At 60.0% G+C, this 11,627-nt stretch overlaps 3 protein-coding genes and 1 long non-coding RNA gene across 5 annotated transcripts; 2 read left to right on the plus strand and 2 right to left on the minus strand.

The window, feature by feature from the left end:
• The first annotated feature begins 59 nt into the window (after nt 1-59).
• On the plus strand, nt 60-2,244 carry LOC122178673. The gene is made up of 2 exons (XR_006178415.1): nt 60-899; nt 1,031-2,244. It is a non-coding gene; the product is annotated as an uncharacterized LOC122178673 (long non-coding RNA).
• Nucleotides 2,245-6,114: 3,870 nt separating this feature from the next.
• Nucleotides 6,115-6,900, minus strand: SELENOH (selenoprotein H). The gene is made up of 3 exons (XM_042869873.1): nt 6,758-6,900; nt 6,534-6,679; nt 6,115-6,430 (listed from the first exon to the last, which is right to left on the minus strand). The coding sequence occupies exons 1-3, from the start codon at nt 6,898-6,900 to the stop codon at nt 6,330-6,332; spliced, it is 390 nt and encodes a 129-aa protein (XP_042725807.1). The 3' UTR covers nt 6,115-6,329.
• Nucleotides 6,901-7,092: 192 nt separating this feature from the next.
• Nucleotides 7,093-9,397, minus strand: TMX2 (thioredoxin related transmembrane protein 2). 2 transcript variants are annotated; one of them, XM_042865892.1, is made up of 8 exons: nt 9,167-9,395; nt 8,780-8,840; nt 8,524-8,637; nt 8,174-8,250; nt 7,979-8,085; nt 7,827-7,892; nt 7,613-7,742; nt 7,093-7,476 (listed from the first exon to the last, which is right to left on the minus strand). In XM_042865892.1, exons 1-8 carry the CDS (start codon nt 9,353-9,355, stop codon nt 7,330-7,332), a joined length of 891 nt encoding a protein of 296 aa, XP_042721826.1. In that variant the 5' UTR covers nt 9,356-9,395; the 3' UTR covers nt 7,093-7,329. The 2 variants fall into 2 exon arrangements, with proteins under 2 accessions (XP_042721826.1, XP_042721833.1); XM_042865899.1 differs by lacking the exon at nt 7,093-7,476 and having other exon boundaries at nt 7,650-7,742; nt 7,838-7,892; nt 9,167-9,397.
• Nucleotides 9,398-9,603: 206 nt separating this feature from the next.
• Nucleotides 9,604-11,047, plus strand: MED19 (mediator complex subunit 19). The gene is made up of 5 exons (XM_042864973.1): nt 9,604-9,799; nt 9,962-10,218; nt 10,287-10,383; nt 10,457-10,551; nt 10,697-11,047. The coding sequence occupies exons 1-5, from the start codon at nt 9,604-9,606 to the stop codon at nt 10,763-10,765; spliced, it is 714 nt and encodes a 237-aa protein (XP_042720907.1). The 3' UTR covers nt 10,766-11,047.
• Nucleotides 11,048-11,627: the final 580 nt, after the last annotated feature.

Below are 11,627 nucleotides of genomic sequence, written 5' to 3' on the forward strand. Positions count from 1 at the left end.
AAAGGAAAAGGATTGCCGAATGGTTTGGGTGGGGACAGGTGATTTCAGGGGTAAATATGTACGGCGCGGTTGGGCAAGGAGAGGTGGGGGAGCCGATAGCCGCCTGCAGATGTTTGGGGAAGGTAATCCCCCGGCCGGGGGCGGGGTTTGCTCAGAGCAAAAAAGCATAATGAAGAGCAATGGGATTAAACGAGTGAGAGGGACGCGTTTAGTGAGATTACGGGGCGGCAGACCCCCAGACCCTCCCTGTCGCTGGATCAGTAAACAGATCATTCGGTTCGCTGGCTGCAAGGAGCGCAGCAGGCACGGGACGGCAGCTCCTGCCTCTGCAGCGAGCGGGAAGCTCCTCTGCTCCCAGCGCAAACACCTTTGCTCAGCCCGGGCGGGGCCCCTTAGCCGTGTGACTTAAGAACCGAGCCTTTGCCCTCTGGAGGAGCAGGGGAGCCAGGAAGCACGCTCGGCACTGGCCGGGTGGCTGCCATCGCACGGACCGCAGGTAGGTGGTCACCAGTACCACAGCCTGGGGCAGACTTCCGGCGTGCCTGATATGTTGCTGCATTCCAATCCCGTATTCCGATCAGCCCAGAGATTTTACAGCCTTTAAAGTCTTTAGTGAGTTTCTTCAAAGATGAAATGCGCTGCTGCGAACACGCCTATGCCAGCTCTGAATTGGAGCTGGAGTCGTGTCGCTTTGAAGCCGGGTGAGCGCCTCGTGTCCCGAGGGCTGCGGGGCTGAGCTGGGCAGGGTCTAAAAGCACGCTGTCAGCTCCAGCTCCTCATTCAGCAGTGCCCGGCAGCGGCCAGGACACCCAGTAATGTGTGCTCACTTCTGAAGGAAGATTGTACCCTGATCCCTGGGCTCGGGCTCACCCTGCAGCAGACAGTGCTCTTGTTTAAATGTAAGTACTGTGGCGGATGAGTCCGTCCTGCTGCTTCCCGGGAAGAAAGATGGGTTACTAACATGGCTAAATTTGCCCTTTTACAGTAATTGGGCGTAATAACATCTTATGCATCCCCTTTCATCCTACAGTGCTGTTGATGCCTTCTCCAGACAAAACGCCCAAACAAGGCAGCTACCACCGGAACAGAGTAAGACAACTTGTTTATCAGACAGAGGAATGCTCCTCAGCAGCACGGAGCAGGAGGAAGAGGGAGCTGCTGTCTGCAGGCCCAGCGTGGGCAGTTCAGAGATGGTCTGCATTGTTCTACATCAGGATAACAAGGCACTTCCGCAGCCCCTTTCCTGTGGGAATCCCAACAGGTTGTTGTCCTCCCCCTGCAGGAAGGGAAGCGTGGCACCAGGGGGCTGAAACATCCCATCTGTCAGATGTCTGCACTAAGCAGTATGTTCTTCTCTTCACCTTTGGTGCTTTTCCTAGTCTTGGGTGCCAGCCTTCACCTCTTCAGCTTTCCCTTCCATGGTAGATGCAAGCAACATGCAAGATACCTCCTAAGAATAGAGAAATGAGACAGCTCAACGCTGCAATTTAGTAACAGAAGTAAAAGGGGATGTTAATGGAAAACAATTGCAGCTCTGATTAAGACCCAAGATAGGAATTTCCCTTCTCTGTAAGAAATCAGCTCAGAATCTGCTGACTGGGAGACTCGAGAAAGGATATGACTAGCTCAGCGGCAGGGTCTCTCTTCCTATAAACTGTGGAGCAAACCAGGATAACCAACTTGCACTTAGACTGCGTCAGACAGGCTGACCTCGCCTTCCTTCTACAGTGAGACCTACAGGGAGATGAACCTTGCCAGACTGATTCACGGAGCCCTTCCAGGTCTGCACACAGCTATCCACTGGGAAAAGCACAGGAGAAGGCAAAGCAAGGGCCAGGCTGGGGCACAACACCGTGCTTTTTAGGACTCTGTTTCTGCAGGTCTCTATCCACAGAGAATAAGGTTTGAGAAGGAAGGAAGGTGCAGGTGCATGCTGGGACCTCATCCTAGTCTGGCTTTGGGCATAAATGGAGTGACTGCTGCCAGTGGTGAAGGTCACTTCTGCACAGATACAGCCCCAGCCAGCAATTTCTCAGCACCTAAAGGAGAGAACCACGCTCTCGCAGTTTGCTGGCAAGATGCAGCCAGCAAATTCTGGCAGTGAATGTGGATGCTGGTATAGAAAGAGAGGATCCTGTCAATGGGACAAAAGGGTGTTGGTGCTTTTTTCCAGTGCGGGCTATTTGGCTTTGAGTACAAGTAAGAATTGCACTAATAAAATGCCTCTTTTGTGTGCAGACTCTATCTGCAGTGGAAGTGTTTGCTGGTATCACCAGATCCAGTATCTATCACCAGTATCAGTAACTTTTCAAGGGCAGACAAGGCCATGGTAGGAGGAGGGGCGGGGGAGGCAGCACTAGGGGCTGCTGGGGCTGAGGAGAGGACTTCTGCATGACAGGGATCAGTGTTGCCCCTGCAAAACACTAAAAATGCCTCAAAGCAAAGGGCCTGCCACCTGGGCCAGGTCCAGGGCTTTGTGTTGCTAGCTCTGTGGGTCTATCAGGACAGAGAATCCTTCTGACACACAGGGAACGAGTGCAACTAAAGAGGCCTGCATCAGCTTTTCCACCACCCAGACCACTCACGTACTCTCCTTTGTTTCCAGGAAATGTGATTTCCACTCTTTCCCAGAGCTGCTGCTGGGCTCCCTGTCTCAGCCACTGTCACAAGACACGCAGCAGTTTGTAAGATCGCTGTGGTCTGAACGGGGCTGCCTGTTCAAAACATTGGCTTCCCATCTCCCACAGTGGGCCCAAGAGGCAGAGGGCTGTTTGTGCCACGCTCTGCATGAAAAGCACTTTCTGTGGGCTGGAACAGATCACACGGTAAGAGTGGACTTTGCCCTTTAACGCTTTGTTTTCCTCTTCCCTGTCTTGCACCAGTAGTAGGACGCACAAGAGCTGTTTTGCACACTGTAACTAATGCCCGTGAATGCCCCTTTGTCCATCCTGCGTCACCTGCAGCCTGATCCTTGTCAGCTCATGAGCTCCCGCAGAGCCTTCAAAGCTGTCTGCCAGCCAGCAGAATGCCAGGATGCATTCTTACCTTTCACTTTGAGTGTGTCCAAGGACTGGGACAGATCCAGATCACTTGCCCTTTTATCACTCCTGCTCCTGGGATGGCCTCAGGAGAGGGAAGAGTGCTCCACACTGAGTGACAGAGAGGGAAGAGCCCAGCTTTGCCTTGGCCACCGCCCTGATGAGCAAGCACCACAGCACCACCAGCTTGTTCCTCCAGCAAAGGAGACAGGTGATATCAAGTCCTGCCTCTGAGTCAGCAAGAAGCATGCAGTGAAGATACAGCCTTCTCGTGTAACTGGGATTTTGCCTCACCTGCTGATCAGCTGCCTGGTCACAAGAGGAAGTCCTCTGATATCAGCGTCTTGGAATTTTTTAATTTAGCTTTGTCCTGGCTCCATGGCTTTCCTTTGACTTCTGTGCCCCGGTCGGCTCAGCCAGCTGAAAAGCACTTTCCACAGCTGATGTCCTCCCACTTGCAGGCTCTCTCTGCTTACACCTTAGGCTTGCCTGCTGAGGAGTCTCCTTCTCACTGCCACAGCTCTAGCATGGTCCAGGCACAGTATAAAGCATCGCAGAGCAGCAGGGAAGGCTAAGAGCATATTCTAAAATTCATATAGGCCCCTAAATCAATAACCGTATCCATCTGTCCCCAGTGAATCCAAGCTTTTCAAGTTACAGCTTCAATTACTATAATTTCAAAAGATTGCAGTGGGCAGAGGAGTACAGTTCTCTTTTTTCTATTTTTATGAGCATATGATAGCACTGATATGAAATTACGTGTTTTACTGTTTCCCTTGGTATGTACAGCTGGACACAAAGCCACCCGAGGTCAGTGGAAAGACTGCCACCAACCTCAGAGCCTCTGGCTTAGACCCATAATTACTTTCTTTTATGGTTTGTTCCAGTTCTGCACCCTTACATGTCGAAACACAGGAAAACCCATCTGTAAAGCCACAGGGGATGATACCACGTTTAACTAGTTGCAGAAAGCTTTGTAGGTTTAAAATCTACAGCATCATTTTGATTCTTGTTCTTCTGCAGCCCTTGAAACTTCCACCCACTTTGGTTGTTTGTGAGGACAGGCAGTATCTCCAGGCTATGGGCTAGGATCATTACAGCTCTTGGTAGCGTGTGTGTGTGGAGTGATTGACGCAGATGTTTTTACAATGGATGCTTTATAAAACAGCAAAAAGCATTTCCAATTCTCTAAGCAGACAGCATCGTTTGCACGAAGGCCACTTTCCAAAACACCCATCCTCAATCCTCCCCTTTCAGCCCAGTGTTTATCTGTACGCCTGTCTCCCCCGGAGGCATCAGCAGGCCGTGCCAGTGCTGTTTCTCACACACACACCCAAAACAAGGCCATGAGCCGATGGACTCAAGTGTCACCACGACAGTGGCAGCTTCTTTGCAGCCAGCACACTGACCTGTTGCTTGTGTACCCAAACCCCGCTCTTCCTGGGGAGGCAGGACGGGCTAACTCAGGTAACCAACACCAGTGTGGGAGCGGTACAAGGTGCCACATCGCAGTGGTAGCTTTAAGATGGCACAGTCTGGGACGGGCACTTTCCCTGTGTCCAGTCTTCACACCCCGGAATCTCCGCAACCCGTCCCTTCAGCCCCAGCTCGCTCGGAACACAGCCCACCACAGCCCGGCCCCGCCATTTTCCCCACTCACCCTCAGCGGCCACCAGCACCTCCTGCGCGACCTTCCCGCCTATTTTCCCGCCGCGCTGCGATTGGTCAGGATTGGCCAATAGCGGAGATGTTGCTGGGCAGAACACGGAGGAGGGAAGCGTCAAGGCGGGAGGCGCGCATGTACGGCAGGACCGAATCGCATGAGTGAGCTGTCGCCCTTACCGTCGCGTGCGGGCGCGCTAGGCCAGGCCCAGAGGCTCCGCACGCGAAGCCTCGCGCCCCGTTCCCTCTCTCCGCGACGCCGGACCCCGGCGACGACCTCCAGCACCCACAGGGGCAGGTAAGCGGCGCAGCGGTCGTCCCGACACCCCGGGCCCGGTTGGAGGCCCTGCGGCTTCGCCTCAGAGTCGGTGCGGCGGGCGCCCCCTGCCGGCCGAGAGCACGTGGGAGGTGCGGCGCCGTCACCGCCGCAGGGATGCCGTCGGGCTGTTCGCCGGCCGCTCCCAGGCTGCAGTACCGCAGCTCCCGCTTGCTCCGCGCCGCCTTCCTGCGCCTGCACCAGCAGCAGCAGCGAGCGGACGTCTTCTGCGACGTGCTCCTGCGGGCCGAAGGTGAGCGAGCGGCTCTCTCTGTGGCTGCGAGAGCCGCCCCGAGGACTCCCTCGCCGTCCCCGAGGAAGGCCGGGCCGACCGCAGCCACGCGTTCCTTGCAGGGGAGGTGGTGGCCGCGCACTGCTGCGTGCTGGCGGTGTGGAGCCCGTTCTTCATGGAGCGCCTGGCCCGCCAGCCGCCCCACGCGGGGCGCCGCGTGGTGCTGGAGCTTGGGGGGCTGAAGATCGCGACGCTGCGCAAAGTGGTACGCTTCCTGTACACGGCCGAGCTGGAGGCCTCCCGGGAGGAGGTGCGGGACGTGCTGGCAGCCGCCCGCCGGCTTCGCGTGGCCGTGCTCGAGTCGCTGCAGCTTCGGGAGGACGACCTGGTGCAGCCCGGGCGCCGCTGGCAGCTCGACCGCAGCTGTCTGCGCGGCCTCGGGTCCGGCGGCGTTCCCCTAGCGGACGCCCCCCGAGAACGGCCGCTCCCTCCAGACACCGTGGGTCCGGCCCGCCCCGTGGGGCGGCTGAAACTGAGGAGGATGGAAGGCCGACGCGGCTGGGAGGTGGTGCAGGACAGGCAGTTCTCCCTGGAGCCCCTCACCGTGGAGACCCGAACGGTAACAGAGCCGTGGCTGCCACAGGCTGCCGGTGGGCTGCCGGAAGACAACCTGGAGGAGGAGGTGGATGTGGGGACAGAGCAGCCGTGTTTGCCCCCCGGCACCGCGTGTGTCTATCCAAGCCCCTCTTCCGAGTCAGATGGGGAGGTGGATGTCATTGGCTAGGGGAGCTGCTAACGCCTGCCTCCCCCAGACCAAAAGATCGCAGCATCCTGCGTCGGTTGTCGCTGAAATAAAGCACTAGAGCTGCATGACGGAGTCGCAGAGCTTTATTGGGGAAATAGCGCTGGTTAGCGTCTGCGGGCCGCCAGACTCCGGCGTTTCAGCGGAGGAGCTGCGGGGTCGGAGGCGATACTGGGGGCGGTGCCCCCCCTTGGTGCCGCCTCTTCATAGGCGCTCGCTCCGTGAGGCCGCTCCCGGCGTGCCGTTGTCCGTGCCGCTCGCGCTCTGTGCCCGCCGCCTCTAGGCCAGGCTGCTCCGCAAAGCCTCCACCACGGCCGCGGGCTCGGGGAACTTCAGCTTGCGGGGCGGCCCCTTCCCGATGCCGCTCCACAGCTGCACGGCTGCGGGTGGACGCGGGCATGGGTCAGGGCCGCCGGGATGCACCACCACCACCACCACCACCTCCTTCTCCTCCTCCTCCTCCTCACGGCCCCGCCTACTCACTGCTGCCGTCTTCCTTCACCAGGGACACCTCGAAGCTGTTCCTGCGGGGCTGCCGCGGGTTGATCTCTACGGCCAGGGCGGCCACGGCCCCGCGCAGGGCCTCGCTCAGCGCCGCCGCGTTGCGCCCGTACACGCGTCAGCTACGGCTGCGGGAGGCGGCAATCAGAGGGGCGCGCGAAGCCGCAGCCCCGGGGAGGGGAACTCACCTACCGGCGCTCACCTACCAGTGTTCGATGACGACGCGGGGGCCGCCGGCGTCCCCGGGGCTGCTCTCGGCCTTGCCGCGGGGCCGCTTCTCGGGGGGATCCGCCTGCGCCTCCGGCTCGGCCGGGCGCCGCTTGGCGCGTTTCCTGCCGCCCGGAGCCATTCCGCGTCCCGCTCCCGCCGCCACGTGCCGCTCTCCGCCGCCGCGCTGCGGGGTGCCGCAACGGTGCTGCGCGCGGGCTCCGTTCCCCGGCGCTTCCGCCGAGGGAGCCAATCAGCGCACAGGACGCTGGAGGCAGCCCCGCCCCCCGCCTGGTGGCCAACCCGCGGGCAGAGGCACGGAGCGGACACGGGGGCGCGCACAGAACGTTTATTGTCAGCCAAAGAATACGCGCGAAGCGCAGGCCCGGCTCCTGGCTCTACCCTTCCCAGGAACCGGCGGGGCCGAAGACTAGCATGGGCCCCGGCCAGAACGAGCAGAGGGAGCGGTGGCCCCCGGGCTCAGTGCTACGTGCAGGGCCTCCCGCCGGCACTGCCTGGTCCCCAGCCGCAGGGGCGGTGGAGTGGTGACAGGTGAGAATGTGGGCAGTTCCTACTTCTCTTTCTTAGTCTCCCCATTGGCAAGGCCAGCTGCTGCTTGCCCCTCGGGTAGCTCCTCGGAGCCTTCATCCCGTGGCTTTGACTGCTTCTTAGCTTTCTGGTAGAGCTCATTGAGGTTGAACTCCCGGATCACATTCTCCTGCAGCCAGAGCACAGCATTAGCAACAGCAATGACCTCCTGCTAGCCCCCATTTTCCATGGTGCCTGTGAGGAGATGCTGAGCACATCCTTATCCTCTGGGTGTGGGCTGGAACATCTTTCTGCCCCTTACATACCTCAGAGAAGGTCCAGGAAACGGCCCGGCCCTTCTTGTCAATCTGTGGGCGACGCATGATCTCTGTCCCACCCTGGAAGAGGATGAGGGTGGGCAGCTGCTTGGTGAGGGGTGAGGTGCTCACCTTGTACCTGCAGGAGTAAGGCAAGAGGCAGACAATGACACCAATGCATTTGGAAGGCCTGGTGCTACCCTACCATCTCGACCCCACAGACCTGGTGCTGACATCTGTGTATCGGCCGACATCCACCTTCCCAAAATGCAGCCCCGAGCAGTTGTACCTGGGAGGTAGAACACAACTCTGAGTGCCGTGAGTGACCGCTGGGCTGGGGACGACTCACCAAGGCCTCGAACAGGCATCACTCACTTGAGAGAGAGGTCAGCAAAGATGGGGGCAAAGGACTGGCACTCACTGGACCAGTTGGCAAAGAACTCAACGATCCATGTCACCCGCTTGTCCCGTTCCAGCTCCTCCTGCCACAGGGCCGTGTGGATCAACAAGAGACGGTAGGCGGGGAACCCAGCGCCCCATGCCAACCCACACTGGGCAGATGATACTCACGTCTATGGTCTTATCACTGAAGTACTTGATATACTCAGGTCCCATGTAAAGGGGCGGCTTGCAGGTCATCAGGAACACTGCAACAACAGCAGCCCTGAGTCCAGTGCCCACTTAGAAAAAGCCTCTGCCCCCCTTTTCCCCACTTCTCAAACATCCAAAAGACCCAGGCCTACTCTGGGGGAGGCTCCTCCTTCCCCAGTACAGTGTATATGACCACAAAGAGCACCAACAGCACAAGGCAAGATGGTTCCAGCCCCATCTCAGGCAGCTGATGCACAGGATGGGCCAAGACAAGGCCTGCCAGGAGCACTGCTGTATTGTGGATCCCCCCACTTCCCCACAGGTCTCACCAATGCAGAGTGTGAGGTAGAGCAGGCCCATGCGGATGTCAAGACGGAAGAAGAGGATAGCATTGGCTACTTTGCTGAACATGAAGATGTTCCCAATGTGCTGCTCCACAGTGACTGGGAAGGAGGAAAGAAGTCAGAGATGGGGCCGTGTCTCCTTTTTCTCTCTCATCCCCTGCCCCCACCTGTTTCCTCTGTTCCTCCACAGTACAAAGTTTGCAGGTTCCCTCCACACCCCCTCAGCGCAGCCCCCACTCACTGGAGCGCCTGTTCTTCATCATCACGATGGCGCTGAGGAACATGAGGATCTCCACCTCCCGCTGCACAGGAGAGAAATGCTGTGAGCAGAGTACCCTGAGCACCACGGCCAGCACCCCGGGGACAGCCGATCAGCCCCGCAGCACAGCCAAGGCCGGACTGCCCTCCCCTGTTCGGAGCGCTCTCTGCACAAGGACGAGCAGCCACACCGGGCCGCGCCGACCTCCAGCCTCCGCCTCCCCTCCATAACCGAGCCGGAGCTGCACACAGAGGGGCCGCCGCTGCGCCACCCAGCGCCGGCGACGCCCGAGGAGCCCCGGGCACAGGACGGCCGGGCAGGGCGGTGCCAGGCGGCCGGCAGACCAGCGCCGTCGGCAGGACTGCTCACCCAGTCGAAGTCGCAGGGGTTGCCATCCTCCCGCTGCGAGGGCAGCCCGCGGCACAGCGGCGGGACCTTACGGACGAGCAGGAAAGCAGTAGCGAGCAACGCAGACAGAGGATAGTAGGGCCGCGCCAGCCAGCGGCACAACCCCGGCACCGAGTAGAGCAGCGCCAGCAGCGGAGCCAGCACCGCCATCTTGTCCTCCGGCGACCGTCCGCCGCCTTCTCATTGGGCGGGCTGCCCGCACGTCTGCGCGGGGCGGGACGTCCTCCCCGCAGGCCAATCGTGAGCGGCAGCGGCGAGAACTCTCAGCCAATGACGGGGACAGAGAGAAGCGGCCAATTGAAAGGCTGAACCCGCGTATCCCTTAGCAACGGGGGCGGTGCCCAGCCAATCGGCGCGCGGCGGGGGCGGGGCGGCCCCACGCGGGGCAGGCCGGGAAGATGGAGAACTTCTCGGCGCTGTTCGGCGGGGCCGAGCCGCCGCCCGCCACCGCAGCCGCAGCCCTGGGCTTCGGGCCCGCCAAAGCGGCGGGAGCAGGGGCCGCGCCGCCTCCCGCCGCCGCCGTTCCGCCGCCGGGCGAGGACGCGGCCCGCAAGGCCGCCTCCGGCCCATTCTATCTGCTGCGGGAGCTGCCAGGTGCGGGCCGGGCCGCGGGAGGGGAGGGCCGCGGCGTGACGGGTGGCGCGCGGGGCCAATGAGAAGAGAGGGTGCGGGCGGGAGGCGCGGAATGACAGCTCGCGGGGCCAATGGGCGCGTGAGGCCGGGGCTCAGGGCGCTGAGGGGCCCGTCCGCCCGCAGGCAGCACGGAGCTGACGGGCAGCACCAACCTGATCACGCACTACAACCTGGAGCACGCCTACAACAAGTTCTGCGGCAAGAAGGTGAAGGAGAAGCTCAGTAACTTCCTCCCCGACCTGCCCGGCATGATCGACCTGCCCGGCTCCCACGACAACAGCAGCCTACGCTCCCTCATCGAGAAGCCGCCCATCTGCGGCAGCTCCTTCACGCCCCTTACCGGCACCATGCTGACCGGCTTCCGCCTGCACGCTGGCCCGGTGAGCGCCTGGGGAGGGCCGGGGGGGATGGGGGTAAGGTGAGGACCCTCTGACCTCAGCCCCTGCAGCTGCCGGAGCAGTGCCGCCTGATGCACATCCAGCCACCCAAGAAGAAGAACAAGCACAAGCACAAGCAGAGCCGCACGCAGGACCCCGTCCCCCCAGGTAGGACTCTGCCCTGCAGGCCATATGCCCTGCTAACTCTGCACCACACTCATCCCACCTCTGCTTCCTGTAGAAACCCCCTCGGACTCAGACCACAAGAAAAAGAAGAAGAAGAAAGAGGAGGATCCAGAGCGGAAAAGGAAGAAGAAGGAAAAAAAGAAAAAAAAGGTAGGTTGGGAGCCGGCGTGCTGCTCCACTCTGCCTGCCCCAGCCCTGTGCCAGGCTGTAGTTGGGCAGCTCCATGCACTTGGCTCCAGCAGTGCTTGGCACCACCGCAGTTTCACAAGGCCTCATGCCTATCCTTCTTCTGCAGAACCGACACAGCCCCGAGCACCCAGGGGTGGGCAGCTCGCAGGCCAGCAGCAGCAGCAGCCTGCGGTGAGGCTGCACTATGCCGCTCAGTGGAGCTCCCAGCCCCAGCTGCCTGCTGTGGACTCATCCCTCTCACAGAGCACAGCGGGGAAGTGTGGGCAGTCGTGGCCCCCACTTGCAAAGAGCATGGCCCTGCAACCCCCCTGCCTGCACTGTGTGGCCGATGTGGACCTGGTGACACAGACAATGCTGGAATGGGGGTTCCTACCATTGGCCTCTTATACCTAAACAACATGGTGCATTGGGATCTCTCTTTTTTATTCACCTTTTAATTAAAGTCTGCTCTGAGGAAGAGCTGGTGCCAGTGGCGGCTCTGACTGTTGGCCAACGGGGCAGGGCAAGGAGCAGAGGCCTTGGCTCAGCCCCATCATACTCCAGCCCTTGCAGCTTTCTGAGCTGTGAAGAGAAGGGGGCAGGAGGACACAAGTGACCTTGGTACAGCACTGTGTTCCCCAGGGCTGCCCCCGTGGGGCTCCCACAGAAGAGCCAGAGCCTCACTGAGTCCTGGGACATATTCCTGCTTAGTGCCCTGACAGCTCCACTTACCTACACTACAGTAGGAGCGCTGTGCCCCAAAGTGTCCTGAGGAAGCTCATCCCAGCTGCAAGGCCAAAGGCGCTGTGGCAGCCCTGTGAGGCTGGGCCCAGCTCTTCTCGGCCCCCTTCCTTTCCACTCCAGAGGAGGAAGGTAAAGCAGAAAAATGAAGGACAGGAGCCTTCAGGGAATCCTCCATCCCTGGACACCACACAAAGCACACGCATGCCCGCTGAGGTGGCTCATTAAATATCCTTTTATTCCTCGTTTTTAAAATGGCTAATAATAATAATAATAAAAAAAAACAATGGCATGGCTCTGCAGAGGCCACAGGAGAG

This window comes from Lagopus leucura, unplaced genomic scaffold, assembly GCF_019238085.1.
Source record: "Lagopus leucura isolate 7727_CA_CO unplaced genomic scaffold, USGS_WTPT01 Super-Scaffold_1, whole genome shotgun sequence".
NCBI lineage: Eukaryota > Metazoa > Chordata > Aves > Galliformes > Phasianidae > Lagopus > Lagopus leucura.

Excerpts from the sequence above, each read along its gene's own strand:
- TMX2 (XM_042865892.1), bottom strand. The coding sequence starts at position 9,355 with ATGGCGGTGCTGGCTCCGCTGCTGGCGCTGCTCTACTCGGTGCCGGGG. Across the intron at positions 7,893-7,978 it reads TTTGCTGACCTCTCTCTCAA|GTACAACTGCTCGGGGCTGC; the intron begins GTGAGTGATGCC and ends TCTACCTCCCAG. Across the intron at positions 7,743-7,826 it reads TACACAGATGTCAGCACCAG|GTACAAGGTGAGCACCTCAC; the intron begins GTCTGTGGGGTC and ends TTACTCCTGCAG.
- MED19 (XM_042864973.1), top strand. The coding sequence starts at position 9,604 with ATGGAGAACTTCTCGGCGCTGTTCGGCGGGGCCGAGCCGCCGCCCGCC. Across the intron at positions 9,800-9,961 it reads TCTGCTGCGGGAGCTGCCAG|GCAGCACGGAGCTGACGGGC; the intron begins GTGCGGGCCGGG and ends GTCCGCCCGCAG. Across the intron at positions 10,552-10,696 it reads AGGAAAAAAAGAAAAAAAAG|AACCGACACAGCCCCGAGCA; the intron begins GTAGGTTGGGAG and ends CTTCTTCTGCAG.